Raw genomic sequence first — 15,458 nt, 5'->3', positions numbered from 1 at the left:
GCTGTATTATTTTCCACACATGATTAGTTTCAAGATTAGTCTCCCAGCTTCCAGCCTTGCTGTCTCCATCCTCTTCAGATTGCTGTTTCAGAAATACGGATTTCATGGCACTGTCCTGAAAATCCTCAGTGGCTTTCCATTTTGATAAAGCCAGAAGTATTGGAATAGTATATTTGACTCCTTTTCTATCTCTGTCACCACTTCAGCCCACCTCTCACTTAATCTTTTGGTTCCAAGGAGATGTTTGCAGTTCTTTAAGCAGGTAACAGTCCTTACTTCTTTCTTACCTGTGCCTTTCTCATGCTTTTCTCTCTGCCTGAAATGACCTTTTGTGTTGTTCTTAACCAGCATCAGAATTCTGAAGGATTGTTTCATAGTCTCCTAGCTTCCAGTATTTTTTTTAAGATTTTACTTATTTGAAAGAGCATGCTCAAGTGCACGGGGGGGGGGGGGGGGGGGGGCACTGAGGGGGGAGGGGCAGAGGGAGAGGGAGAAGTGGACTCCCCGCTGATCAGGGAGGCCAATGTGGGGCTTGATCCCAGGACCCTGAGATCATGACCTGAGCCAAAGGCAGATTCTTAACTGACTGAGCCACCCAGGTGCCCCCATCCACCTCCCCAGTATTGTTGATTCTTATTCCTAATTCTTTCTCATTTTTTCTCTGGAAATGTAGGATTCTCTTTGCCAGTGTACTGAAATTTTACAGTATGTGCCTTAGCATGGGGCTATTTTCCACTGTTCTGGGTACTTGGTGGGTCCTTTCAATCTGGAAAGTCAAGCTCTTCAATTCTGGGAAATTTTCTTGAATTATTTTTTATTTGAGAGAGTGAGTGCATGAGTGTGCAATTGGAGGGCAGAAAGAAAATCTTCAAGCTGACTCCTGGCTGAGCACAAAGCCTTGTGCTGGGCAGGGTCTCAGGGCCCATGAGATCACCACCTGCCCTGAAACCAAGAGTAGGATGCTCAACCAATTGAGCCATCCAGGTGGCCCCTCTTGAATTAATAACTTCCTATCTTCAATATTCTCTTTTCTCTAGATCTTTTTTAAAAAAATGTTAGACTTCATTGACCTTTCTCATCATTCCTTTTCCTTTTTTTTTTTTTCCTTTGCTCTTTGGAAGATTCCTTTAATTTTACTTTCTAATCCATATATTGGGATTTTCATTTCTGGTGTAATTTTAATTTGTATAAGCTTATTTTTTCTCTATATTTGAATGTATTGGAATGTATACATTCGAAGAAAAACTAACACATACCTATCCTTGTTTCTTGGCTGCAATGTCTTACCTCTATGAAGATGATAGTGGTAATTTTCATTTGCCTACATAGTCTATCCCCTTCAAGTTGCTTTTTACCCTACTTTTTAATTAAGCATAAATGTATATATACATAATTATAACCAGAACAAAATATTGAGTGAATGAAAAGAAAATTACAGAGTATGTGGAATTACAACCATTTCCCCAAATATTTAAAGGATTTCCTCCTGTGCTGGAAGTAAAACTATGTCAAGTTACAGTAGTCAGTGTTTTAAACCTAGGACATAGTTTTGAGTGAAGTTTGCTGGCTGGAATGAGGTATGAAGTGACTTTACATGGACTGGGGCATGTGATGCTGACAAAGCAAACTAAGGATTACTCTGAAGTTCAAATCTGTGCCTATGAAGGTGCAAATTTAGCATTCTCTGGCATTGGCAATGGAAATAATAAAAATATAGTCAGTCATATTTGCAGCACAGGTTTTACCGCTATCAGTGTTTTTACCACTGTCAGTGACTGCTAAAGGACTGTAGATCTAATTTAAGTGCAAAGGGAAGGAAAATAACAGTTCCTATTATGTACCAGACATTAATCTGAAATTGTAAAAGTAAAATACATTCCCCCAACAATCTCTACTGTTTTATTCATCTGAATTGTATTACGTCTTATTTGCCTTTGTATCCCAGTGCCCAGTACGGTGTCTCATAACCAGCACTCCGAAGATGTTGAATGCATACAAAGGAAGAGGGAATCTTGTCTTTCATTTACTCTTCTAGGTAAAGGGAAGGAGCTAAGTCTGGGTTGCATTTTAGATATTCCGAACGTTTAATTATATTTCTATAATTAAGTTGGAGTAGTTATCAATTTATCTTGCGGGTAGTGTAACAATCCAGAACAGTAACGGCGTTTTAACTCTATGGGAAACGGGTCCTCTGTGCGGGAGAGCGTGGGCTGTGAGGCCTATCAGCGAGGTAGCAAGTCGAGGGCCAGCCAATCATCCGCAGAGGCTGTGGTCCCGCCCCCGGCGGTCAGCCTCTCACCGGTGGGGGCTGAGGCGGGGCGACACGCCCCGATCTCGGCACCTGCGGCGTCGGTGGTATATTGTGCAGTGGTCACGTCCGCGGCGCGGAGTGGCGTCTGGGAACCAGGTGAGTACCTGCCGGCCAGCCAGGAGTAAATTACATCTCCCATCGCAGTTCCCTTCGGGAGCTGGGGTGAAAAGCGGGCCCCGAGAAGCAAATGCACGGTCGGACTCGACTGAGGGAGCCGGTTATGGGATGGAGAAACTGGGGGCTTTAGTTTACTGTGGCGGAGGGTGGCGGATGTTGGGACAGGGTCGCAACACGGGGGTTGCCGGGGTCTGCCGGCGGCCACTAGTCCTGGAGACCAAAGCCGGGGAGTGGGGAGCGATTTCAGAGGGTCCTAAAGTGCCCCCTGACCGTTGGGTTGACGGTAGAGCTCCGGGTTCCTGGCCGGCCCCTGACCCCTGCAGTTCTCGGCCGCGCTGTACACAGAAACCGTTGCTACGGCTAAGGGAGCCATTTCCTTTCGATCTCCGCCTGCAGGGGGCGCTGGACCCTGTGGTTGTGGAGAGAACGTGCCTGGGGGAGGAAAACAGGTTTTCGTGTTACTTAACCATCTCAGTTTCCGCTGGAGGTATTTCTGTCAGCTGATTAGGGAATATGGGAAATGGATGTGGATCAGGATGACGGAGAAGAGATTAAATCCAACTAGAATCAAGGATTTTCCTAATCAAAGAAATTCCAACCAGATGTGGGAGTGTTCTAATGAGAGCAAATAAACTGTTGTATGATTTGTTTTTCGGAACTTGAGAGTTAACATTTAGTAGTCTTGAAATGTTCATCCCACCGGGGGGGGGGGAACCCCAAACAAATATAAAGTTTTCAAAAAGGATTTTCAGAGAAATGTTAAACCAGTGTGCAGAATGAAATTAATTTGATTAGATAAGAGATGGCTCTGTCATTTAAAATGTTTTTTCACTGTATTTTATTCAAATCGTGAAATCTCAGGGGTTGCAAGACAAATTCGAGATCATCCATTTTAATCCTGTTGGATGCTTAAGTTTCTCCCATCAAAGATCTGCCAACTCTTTAGAAAAATTCTCCTAATGTAACCCATTCTGTTCTGGGCAGCATCAATAATTTAAAAGTCCTTCAAGTTGCTTTCCAGTAACTTCCACTCTTAAGGCTATCCTTGTGATGAATGTATCATCATCCTGGGCCCTGCCAGTATAGGGCGAAAATCATCTCATTTTTCAGCTGGATCTCATCAGAAAGCCGATGAACTGTCTTCTGTGTTCTGTGCCCCAGTCAAAGCCAGCAGGAATATAGAGAAGTTGACAGAAGCCTTCTCTTCTTTTGCAGAGGTCTGATGTATGACCAGACTCCCAGAGGGCAGGCATGCTGAAGGAGATACTTTTGGTCAATTAGACCCATTGCTACTTCTTGTTTTAAAATTTATAACCCAATGTGTTTTACTGTAGTGGTTTTTAAAACACTTTGACAATGACTCACGATGAGAAATATATTTTGCAACATGTGCATTTATGTTCACACTTGTCATTTGTTTGTATAGACACGAAATAAAAGTTTTTACAAAACAGTATTCACTTCAATGGTATGTGAAGTAGTCAGATTTTTTTGTTGTTGCTGTTCTAGTGTGTCTCATTATAAAACAATGCTAATTGCAGCTCACTAAATTGATTTCAGGGGTTGCCACCCACAATTTGAAAAGTCTGGGTATGATGGCTAAGTGTGTGGGCTCTGCAGTTGCCTACTGAGATTCAAATCCTCAGTCACTAATTATATGACCTTGAGTAGGTTACTTAAAACACAAGCACTTCCTTTTCTGTAAAATGGGAGTAATTATTAATACCCTTCATGAGAGTGGTTTTGAAGATTATGTGAGATAATAATCCATGGCACAGTAATTTAGCTCCATAACTGTTAACTGTTATTACTGCTCTTTACTTAAAATAAAACCTACCTGATACAGTAGTTGAAAGATTAAATGAGGTAATATATGTACAATTCTTAGGATGGTACCCAGCACACATTAAGAGCTGTGTAGTATTTGTTGGTGTTATTATCATCATCATTAGCAACAGTATCATTAAAGTGAAACAGTCCAAGGCTCCCTTTTTCCCAATTCAGTTCAGCAAGTGTTTCTTAAGGGTATAAGGCACTACTTATGTTGGTCCTGAATATATGACGATGAATAAAGTAAGATCTCACAATCTAGAAGGGAAGACAAAAATAAATAATTAGAATATGTGCTATGAGAAAGGTATGGGCCCAGTGTTGTTAGAACACAGGAGTGGGCAGCAGGGAATGGCGGAGAGGGTGATGGAAAGGACAGTTAAAGGATATTATTTGTGTTTGTGCTGAATCACAAAGCATGGTTGGGGTCTGAACAAACAGCTGAAGTAGAAGTAATTGAAATCAACATTAAAAGCTATCTTAAAAAGCAGTTTGAGGGCGCCTGGGTGGCTCAGATCATGATCCCGGGGTCCTGGGATCGAGTCCCCTGTTGGGCTCCCTGCTCAGTGGGGAGCCTGCTTCTGCCTCTGCCTCTCTCTCTCTTTCTGTCTCTCATGAATAAATAAAAATCTTAAAAAAAAAAAAGTTTGAGCACCTAAGGGGACCAGAATATGCCACCTAAGGGGACCAGAATATGCCATCCCCAAATAAGCCATTTAAGCATAAGGATTATTTTATTTTTTTATTTTTTTTATTTTTTTAAAGATTTTTATTTATTTATTTGACAGAGACACAGTGAGAGAGGGAACACAAGCAGGGGGAGTGGGAGAGAGAAAAGCAGGCTTCCCGCTGAGCAGGGAGCCTGATGCGGGGCTCGATCCCAGGACCCTGGGATCATGACCTGAGCCGAAAGCAGACGCTTGACGACTGAGCCACCCAGGAGCCCCAAAGCATAAGGATTATTTTAAACTGAAAACAATTAACAGGAAGAATTCTCACCCTCCCCCTTTCTGCCTAATAGGGCATAAATTTCCCTTTGTAAAGGTGTCCCCTCCTCCCCTCTCACACCAGGAGGAGGAGAACAATCTTCATCATAGTAGATAGCACCAGGATAAGGCTGCATAAACAAATCTTAATAAGGAAACCATTATCGGGGCGCCTGGGTGGCTCAGTCGTTAAGCGTCTGCCTTCAGCTCAGGTCATGATCCCAGGGTCCTGGGATCGAGTCCCACATTGGGCTCCCTGCTCAGCAGGAAGCCTGCTTCTCCCTCTCCCAGTCCCCCTGCTTGTGTTCCCTCTCTCACGGTGTCTCTCTCTGTCAAATAAATAAAAAATCTTAAAAAAAAAAAAAGGAAACCATTATCTTTCACTAGTTTCTCCCATATATTTACCTTCTCCTAAAAGCCAAACCCCCTTTTCCTTTGTCTAATCACTTACCCACTACTTGTCACCCTTTGTTAAAATGGTATAGAGGCTCCCAGGCCTAACCGTTTCTTTCTTTGGGTTTTCACTTTTCTATGAAGCCCCGCCCCCCCATGCATAAGTGTATAAAATAAACCTTTTCTCCTGTTAATGTGTATTTTATCAGTTTAATTTGGGAGTCTCAGGCACTGAACCTAAATGAGTAGAGGAAAAGTCTTTTCCTATTCTATAGCACCAAAACATGCTTTGTGTTCCAACTTTGCTTAAGTGGAGATTGAGGTAATCTATGTATGGTACTTAGTAATTTAGTTCCATGACTGTTAACTGTTGTTAGCAAGGAGAGAGAGTTTAAAATGAGTAGCCTTCCTCCTCAGAGAAAACACACCTCCTTTTTCCATAGAAAGGAAAAATCAATGTTATAGAAATACCTAGATGGCTACTACTATCTAAATTCAGTATTAGTATATATATTTGCTTCATAACTATTTTCCTATACTACATTTCAGCCATGACTGCCAAAGATTATCCATCACTATGGGGCTTTGGAACAACAAAAACATTTAAAATTCCTGTGGAACATTTGGATTTCAAGTATATTGAAAAATGTTCAGATATTAAACACTTGGAAAAAATTCTTTGGGTACTCAGGTAAGCATTCAAAAATCATTTTATGTTTCAGTATACCAATTATATTGTTGTCTTCTGAAAATTGAAACTCTTAGAAATATTGCACTTTCACATATTGAGATTGTTGTTTTGTTTTGTTTTTTCCCATGTTAGGTTCCAAAACTGTTGTTTTGATCCTGTGGTTAGTTCAGAGGGTTCTGGCTAGGTCTACTTCCAGCATGCAACGTAAGGCTCATCAGTGTTCAAGAGGACATTTTTCTTGCTTCCTCCACATTTTCTAGGAAAAGGTAGCCATGAGAGTAGCCATTAGAAAATAAGGTTAGCTCACCAGCCTACCAGTTGATAAAGTTCTTTGGTACTCCCCCCACACCATACCATCTGCCAACGTGGGTGGTGACTCACCGTGAGCTGGTCACAAGGAGAGCATGGTGGGGAGGCCACGAGGTGGGACCAGAAAGCAGGGAATCCAGACCTTCTCTGGGTAAGGGCCCCACAGTGGTGATTGTCAAACTTTAATATAGGTCAAATGTGGTTGTTAAAAATGCAGATTTGAGGGTCCCATTCCCAGGGACCCTGCTTCAGGAAACCTGGGGTGGGGCCCAGGAACATGTGTTTTTAACGAGTGCCTGGCTGACTGACATGCAGGTGGTCAAGGGAGCCCACTTCAAGCAGCACTGCTCTGGGTGATCCCAATGCGTGCCACCTATTTGGGATGTACTGAGGGGTTTTCATTTGGAGAGTAGCCTGATATTGTGGAAGTGTTTGTGAAGCATGAATCCCTCCTCCCTGGACATCAGTAGCGTTCCTTTTGTTAGGTGGTAGTTATCTGTTTTCTGTCTTCTGACCCCCTTCCTCATCACTGTGTCCTCTCCTTTTTCTCTCTCATCACCTTCAGCCTCCTGTCCTCCCTAAGCATCCCTGCTTGTGCCCGGACACAGTCAATGTCAACCTCATCATTTCTGAAATGGAAAGTGAAACATGTATTTTTCCTTTTGTTTTTCTCAGCAGTAGAAAAACATTTTCATTTACCTGTGGTCAAAGACTAATAAAGAAAATGTGACGTTTATGTGATGGAAGAGTTTGAAAGCCACACGCTGTTGGTTCTAAGAAATTCTATGAATAGCTTAATTCAATTATATTGCATTGATTCAGAATTTATTTATTTATTTTTAAAGATTTTATTTGTTTATTTGAGATAGAGAGTGAGAGAGAGAGATCACGAATGGAGGGCAGAGGGAGAAGCAGGCTCCCCGCTGAGCAGGTAGCCTACCCCGAGGCTCCATCCCAGGACTGTGGGACCATGACCTGAGTTGAAGGCAGACGTTTAACCAACTGAGCCACCCAGGCACCCCCAGAATTTATTTTTAAGAAAAATTTATTTGAAAATGGGAATTTTTTCTATTTTTCTAAAAATTTAAAGGTAAACAGACTTAGAAGGGGAAACGGTTGATTTTCCTTCAGAAACAAAGAACAGAGTTCTCCATACAACTCTCTAGGAATGAATTCTGTTCCTTGAGTTGGTTGAATTTAGAGGCATGTTGTTCTGAACCACTCCTCTGCCATTTTCTTCCTATCCCTTTGGGGGAAAAAAAGGAGCTACAAACTCCTCCTTGGGAAGGAAATCCAGTCTCAGTTTCTGCCTGTCTCTAATATTGAATTTTCATTTATAAGTTAAAATTACCTTATGTAACAAAATGAACACATGTTAAAGAGGGGAGAAAATGTTGTTTATTCAACTTTCAAAGTGTGTGATGGAAGCTGGTATCTTTGGAGCTCCATTTTTTCCTTCATTGCATCACTCCATAGATGAACATAAAAACGAAGGTTGTGCTGGTTGAGGAAGGTGAGTGGGAAGCCCACGCACAGCCCAGCCTTCATCCCTGTGCAGGGGCAGCCCTGGAGAGCTCCACAGAACCCCTCTGCTCCATGGAGCCCAGCCTGCAAATCTACATTGGTCTCTAAATAAAGTGGTGACTCCAAAGTTCTGAATTTTTTTAAAGGTCTGGTGAGGAAGGATATTATCCTGAACTTACGGAATTTTGTGAAAAGCGCCTTAAAGGCTTGGCTCCTGAAAGTAGAGCTTTGAGGAAAGATAAACCTGCAGCAACAGCATCCAGTTTTACAGCAGAAGAATGGGAAAAAATTGACGGCGACATGAAGGTATAGAGTGACGCTGGTTTTTGTGACATTCTCATATTGCATATATGTCTCCTTCCCTTTTCTAAAATCCTAGGCTTCTTTCTTTTTTGTCAGTGAAGGGCTTTTAGTGGTATTCATTCAGGTAGTATTGGTTGCTTCTCAAACCCAGGAGAATATTGTGAATGTGTATGTTTGTGTCTGTACACCCACATGTGTATTTTAAATGACTGTCCTATCAAAGAAACATAATTCACTCAGCTTCTATAAATAGTGCTACACAACATGCTGGTTTGTAATTTCTTTTGTACGATCCTGGTTATTTCCCCGGCATAAATTACTGGAAATCCAGTTGCTTGATCAAAGGATGTGAATAATTCTAAGGCTGTTGAAACACATTTCTATGTTCTCAGAAAAGTTGTGCCTTTGTTCTCTTTTCAGCAGCAGTATATACGAATGCCCATTTAAGGTATTCTTCACTGGATACTATAATAATTTTTTTTAAGATTTTACTTATTTATTTGAGAGAGAGTGTGAGCAAGCATGAGTGGGGCGGGGGTTGGGGGTGCGGTGAGGGGCAGAGGGAGAGGGAGACGCAGACTCCCCGCTGAGCAGGGAGCCCCAACGCGGGGCTCAACCTCAGGACCCCAGGATCATGACCTGAGCTGCCGGCAGACACTTAACTGACTAAGCCACCCTATAATCATTTTTTAATCAATTAAATAACTAAAAAATTCGTGTATCTGTTTGATTACTAGCAACATTCAATTTTTTTGTCCATCAGTTGAATTTCTTCTTTTGTTAATGGCCTGTATCTTTAGTGATTTCTTTTAATCAGCTTTACTGAGGTATAATTTACATTCAAACAAAAATTTAATGGTCTACGTTTCACTGAGTTTTGACACCTGTCTATGCTCTAAAACATTTCTATTACCCCGAAAAGTTTCCTTGTGCCCCTGTGCAGTCAGTGCTGACCCCACATCCTGGTCCCTGGTAACCCCTGAACTGTTTTCTATCATTGTGGATTTGTCTTTTTTAGACTTCCCTATAAATATAGTCATACAGTATGTGGTCTTTTGTGTCTTCTTTCACTTAGCATCACGCTTTTGAGATGCATCTATGTTGTTGCATATCCATAGTTTGTTTCTTTTAATTGCTGAGTAGTACTGAATTGTATGGATATCTCACAGTTTATCCACTTATCAGTTGATGAACAAAATGTTTTCCGAAGTGGCATTCCTGCCAGTAATGAATAAAAATTCCTGTTGCTCTGCATCTTGGTTCACACTTAGTATTGCCAGTTTTGTTAATTTCAGCTTTTAGATATGCAGTGGTATCTCACTGTGGTTTTAATTTCCATTTCTCTAATGACTAACTTTGTTGAGTGTCTTTTCATGTGCTTATTTGCCATCCATATATCTTCTTTTGTGAAAAGTCTTTAAATACTTTGCCCATTAAAAAAACATTTGGATTACTTATGTTCTTACTAAGTCGTAAAATACATGTCTTTCATACATGTCTTTCATTAGATACATCTTTTGCAAATATTTTTGCAAAAAATACTTTGCAGATTACCTTTTCATTTTTTACGGTGACTTTGGAAGAGCGAAGGTGTTTAATTTTGATGAAATCAATATTTCTTTTACAGTCTGTGCTTTGTGTCCTATTTAGGAAGTCTTTGTCTAATCCCAGATCCCCAAGGTTCTTCATATTATTCTTCTAGAAAGTTTCTAGTTTTAACTCTTAAATTTAGGTCTAGGATCTGTTTTAATTTTGGGGTACACACACACACACACACACACATATAATATAGATACCAAGGTTTCAAGCATCACTTAATGAAAGATTATCCTTTCCCCATTGAACTTCTTGACATCATCATCAAAAATCAATTGACCATGTATGTGTGGGTCTATTTCTGGACTCTCTTTATTCTTTTTCATTAATCTAAATGTCTCTCTTTACTCTAATACCTCATTCTCTTGATTATGGTTAAGTCTTAAAATCAGATAGTAGAAGTCCTCCAACTTTGTTCTCCTTTTTCATAGTTGTTTTGGCTATTCTAGGTCCTTTGCTTGCCAGTTACTACAAAATAACTTGCTCGTCTTTGGGTTGGGATTGTGTTGAATTTATGGATCAATTTCAAAATAACTGACATCTTAATAGTGAAATTTCTGATCCATGAACATTATATGTTTTCTGTTCATTTAAGTCTTCTTTAATTTTTTGTGCCAGTGTCTTGTAATTTTCTTTTTTTTTTTTTTAAAGATTTTATTTATTTATTTGAGAGAGAGAGAGAATGAGAGACAGAGAGCATGAGAGGGGGGAGGGTCAGAGGGAGAAGCAGACTCCCTGCCAAGCAGGGAGCCCAGTGCGGGACTCGATCCCGGGACTCCAGGATCATGACCTGAGCCAAAGGCAGTCGCTTAACCAACTGAGCCACCCAGGCGCCCCGTGTCTTGTAATTTTCAATGCGTAGTTCTTGCATATTTTTTGTTAAATTTATTCCTAAGTATTTAATATATTTTATGCTATTGTAAAAGTTAATGTTTTTCAATTTCAATTTTTTCCTCATTCTAAGTCACCCTAGCTATGAAATTTTATGTATGTATGTATGTATGTATGTATGTATTTTTGGTGTGGTAAAATACATATCACATAAAATTTACCATCTTAGCCATTTTTAAGGGTACAGTTCATTAGTGTTATATTGACATTATTATATTCAGAGATTTTTAGGTGTGCAGTTCAGTGTTATATTCATATTGTTGTGCAACCAATCTTCAGAACTTTTTTTTATCGTACAGAACTGAAACTCTATACCCATTAAACAGTAGTTCTCCATCTCTCCCTCCCCTCAGCTCCTAGCAACCACCATTCTACTTTCTGTTTCGTAAGTTTGACTAATCTAGATACCTCATATCAGTGGAATTTTAATTTCAATTTTTATTTGTACATTGCAAGTTTATAGTTATCTGACTGATCCTTTTATATTGACTTTGTATCCTGCAATCTTCTTAAATTTACAAATTAGTTGTAGTAGCTTTTTTGTAGATTCATTTTCTTCTATGCAGGATCATGTCATCTGCAAATAATGAAAGATTTACTTCCTCTTTTCCAGGATGGCTGCCTTTTATTTCTTTTACTTGCCTTATTGCACAGGCTTGGACCTCTAGTACAATGTTGAATAAAAGTGTAAGAACAGATATTCTTGTCTTGTTCATAATATTAGGGGGACATCATTCAGCCATTCACCATTAAGTATAATGTTGGCTTTAGATTTTATGATGTGACCCTTTATAAGGTTGAGGAGGGTCCCTTCTATTCCTTGTTTGATGAGAATTTTTATCATGAATGGGTATAGAATTTTATGAAATGTTGGGGCGCCTGGGTGGCTCAGTCGTTAAGCGTCTGCCTTCGGCTCAGGTCATGATCCCAGGGTCCTGGGATCGAGCCCTGCATTGGGCTCCTTGCTCTGCAGGGAAGCCTGCTTCTCCCTCTCCCACTCCCCCTGCTTGTGTTCCCTCTCTCGCTCTGTCTCTCTCTGTTAAATAAATAAATAAAATCTTAAAAAAAAATTTTTTTATGAAATGCTTTTCCTGCATTTATTGAGAGGAATGTAAGATTTTCTTTATAGTCTATTAATAAGGTAAATTATGTACTCTGTTTTCAAACGTTATACCAGTCTTGCATTCAAGGATAAACTCTATTTAGTCATGTTGTGTCTTTTTTATATATTGCTGGAATTTTATGAAGGATTTTTGTGTCTACAATCACGAGAGATATTAGCCTGTAGTTTTCTTGTAATGTCTGGTTTGGGTAATAGGGTAATGCTGGCCTCATAGAATATGAGTTGGGAAGTGTTCTCTCTTCTTGAATTTTCCAGGAAAGTTTGTGTGTAACTGGTATTATTTCTTCCTTAAACATTTTCCAGAATTCACCACTGATGCCATCTGGGCCTCAAGTTTTTGTTATAAGAAAGGATTTGACTATGAATTACGTTTCCTTAACAGATACAGTGCTATTCAGGTTATCCTTAGAGTTCTCTCTCTGTCTGGCTCCCTCTTCTTGAATATATTGCACCCCGGATCTTTGTAATCTTTGCCTCCCTGAAGCCTGAACTGTGTTTTTTTTTAATTCAGTGAGACCACAGGGCTGTTTGGGTTTCCTTTCCCTATGTTATAGCCTGGAAATTACGGGCAGTAAATTGGGGCCAATGCAAAGCTTCCCTCATTTGTTTCCTTTCTTTCAAGGATCATTGCCCTGTGCTACCTATTGTCCAATGTCTGAAAACCACTGTTTCATATATTTTATCCAGTTTTAGAGTTTAAGCAGGAGGGCAGATCCAGTCCCTGTTACTCCATCAGGTCCAGGAGGAGATATCCCTTTATTGATGTTTCTATTCATGTGTTCCTTATTTAGTTGTAATAGTTCTGTTGCATATATTCTAAATTTTCCTTCAGTTTGTCATTAGTCTTTTAAATCTTGTGTATAGTGTTTTTCATGTTTATTCATTAAAAAAATTTTATCCCTTGGTTTTATCCCTTCTGTTTTCTTGCTTTTATACTTGAGAAAGCTTCCTCTCCACCAGATGCATATTTACCTGTATTTTCTGAGTTCTTTTGTGGTTTCATTTTGCTTAAGAAATAACTTCTTAAAACAGATTCTGGAGAAACAGTTTTTTGTTTTATTTTATTTTATTCAGCATATTTTACTGGATTGAATAATACATTTGAAGACAATTTTGAGGAATATGTATTCTCTAACTCAGAATGCTATGTTTTTTTAAACTTTCAGTTTTCTCGGGGCACCTGGGTGGCTCAGTTGGTTAAGCGTCTGCCTTGGGCTCAGGTCATGATCCCAGGGTCCTGGGATCGAGCCCCGCATCGGGCTCCCTGCTCAGCGGGGAGCCTGCTTCTCCCTCTCCGTCTATGCTCCCTTGCTTGTGCTCTCTGCCTGTCTCTTTCTTTCTGTCAAATATATAAATAAATAAAATCGTTAAAAAAACATAAACTTTCAGCTTTCTCATTTTGCCATTTTATTGACTTGAAATTGAAAATCTGGTAATTAATCTACAAGTTAAAATATCAGTTTATGTCTGGAGTTCTTTGGCTTTATTGTCCAGGGAATAACAGCGTAGTTTTAGTTGCAGAACCTGCTTTTTTTTCCCCAGTTGCGTGTTCTTTCTCAGTCACCTCTCGACTTTGCTTCTTCTCCCTTTCTTTCTTGCTTTTCCCTGCCACTTGTCCCTCTCCCCGCCATGCTCTCTTACTCTTTGCCCTCCTCTGTAGTGCTTCCTCTTCCTTTTTACCTTTCTCCCCTTACTGTTTTTCTGTTTCTTCTCCCTTTTTCACCTCTCTGCTCCCATTTTGTTCCCCTGCCTCCTGCACGGTTAGGACAGATAACAGAGTTAATCGCTGTATCACGGTGCCTAATTTAATATAGTGTCTGACAGCTATCAGACCCTCACTGTAGAGCTGCTGAATAATAATAATAGAATTTCCCAGATAACAGATCTCTCACTCAGTTTCTTCCTAGAACCTGTGAAAATTCAGTTTAATAAACATGATTATGAACCTATTATGTGCCAGACATTGTGCTAGATTCCTGAACCACAAAGGTGAGACTATGACATAGGTTCTGCCCTCAGGGAACTTACAGAATGTGAGAGAGATGAACAATAAATGGCTTATTTTAAATCTCTGTGTTAAAACATGGAGGAGGAGCATTTGTAGCCCAACCAGGTAGTTCAGGGAAAGCTTGTTGGAAGGGATGAGAGTAAGCTTGCAAAATAATAGAAGTAGGAAGGGTAACACAAATATGCCTAATAATACTGAACTGTACATTTAAAAGTGGTTAACATGATAAGTTTTGTTTGTGTATTTTACCACAGTTTAAAATAATAGTAGAAGGGCATTACAGATAGAATGCATGACCAAATTGTCACCCAAAAAAATGAACCCATAGGAAACTATGATAATGTTGTAATCCTAACACCTGATTAATTACTTCAAACTGTTTATCTTCTTTTTTCTCCTGCTTCTCAGAGTTGGATATCGGAAATTAAAAAAGAAGAAAATAAAATGCACTTTCATGAAACTGACACACTTCCAGCACTGGAAGATAATTTGCCTCCAGTTCGTGGTTCACATAGCCATCTTCATGTTAGTAAGGTAGGCCGTTTTGGTGTGAGGTGTGGGTGGCGGGGGGACAAGACTGTTGTTGTTGTTAAGAGAGCTAGCAGTTAATCAGAGTAACCACAGTGTGATGTCCCCTGAGAGCTGGGGATCATCTTTCAGCTGGCTGTGTGCTGTGGCCTTCTTGAGGAGGCTGTGTTTCATCACTTGGAGATCCAAATGAAACATTTCCCTTTGAAGCCTTGCTTCTTGGGCTCTGCCTTTTCTCATTTTTTCTTTCATTGTGATGTCTGCTCTACGCTGACCAGTTTTGATGAGCACATAAGATCCAATTCAGTGGGTGAGAATTTCAGGGAATAATCTTGTCTGTCCAATGGAGGCATAGAGGAAATAGTTTATTACATGATTAACTCTGGATTTAAAGTATTAAATAGATACTTGCAAGCAGTTATAGATGTCATTCCTCTGTTTACTGCATGTTATTACCCCAGCCCCTTATGATTATTTCTCTGTGGTCGATCCCTATTTTGTCATGTAGACCTTTCCTTTTTCACCCATGGGTTCCATAAAGAAGGGGCCTGTTGGAATTTCAGGTCCATTTATACTTAACTTCAACTTAAAACTGAGCTTCTGGGCATCCACCTGACCCTGATATTACAGAATCTAGCCATTGTGTCCTGGGCATTGGGAGTCTCTGGGCTTTCACGTGGATCCTGCATTCTGTTCCCTCTGCCCTACTTTTTTCTTTTATTCCTATCATTTCTGAAAGTTTGCCTGCTCAGGTCTCTTCATTCTGGGTTCATTCTTGTTATTCTCATTTCTTCTTTGAATACTCAATTTTATTTAAAAAACATCCATAGCCCTTCATTACAGTGCTC

At 40.0% G+C, this 15,458-nt stretch overlaps 1 protein-coding gene across 2 annotated transcripts in view; it reads left to right on the top strand.

Moving 5' to 3' along the window:
- The first annotated feature begins 500 nt into the window (after positions 1 to 500).
- SPAG1 (sperm associated antigen 1) overlaps positions 501 to 15,458 on the top strand; it is a 68,615-nt gene continuing 53,657 nt past the window's right edge. Inside the window, exons 1-4 of one of the 2 annotated variants that reach the window (XM_078072176.1) lie at positions 501 to 2,407; positions 6,187 to 6,328; positions 8,308 to 8,467; positions 14,491 to 14,616. In XM_078072176.1, coding sequence (XP_077928302.1) covers positions 2,176 to 2,407; positions 6,187 to 6,328; positions 8,308 to 8,467; positions 14,491 to 14,616 — 660 coding nt within the window. In that variant the 5' untranslated portion in view covers positions 501 to 2,175. The remainder of the gene's footprint in view (positions 2,408 to 6,186; positions 6,329 to 8,307; positions 8,468 to 14,490; positions 14,617 to 15,458) is intronic. The other variant, XM_036072741.2, reaches the window with a different exon arrangement.

This window comes from Halichoerus grypus, chromosome 5 (genome assembly GCF_964656455.1).
Source record: "Halichoerus grypus chromosome 5, mHalGry1.hap1.1, whole genome shotgun sequence".
Taxonomy (NCBI): domain Eukaryota; kingdom Metazoa; phylum Chordata; class Mammalia; order Carnivora; family Phocidae; genus Halichoerus; species Halichoerus grypus.
The sequence above is the reverse complement of the archived record's forward strand: the minus strand, read 5'-3'. Positions and strand labels throughout refer to the sequence as shown.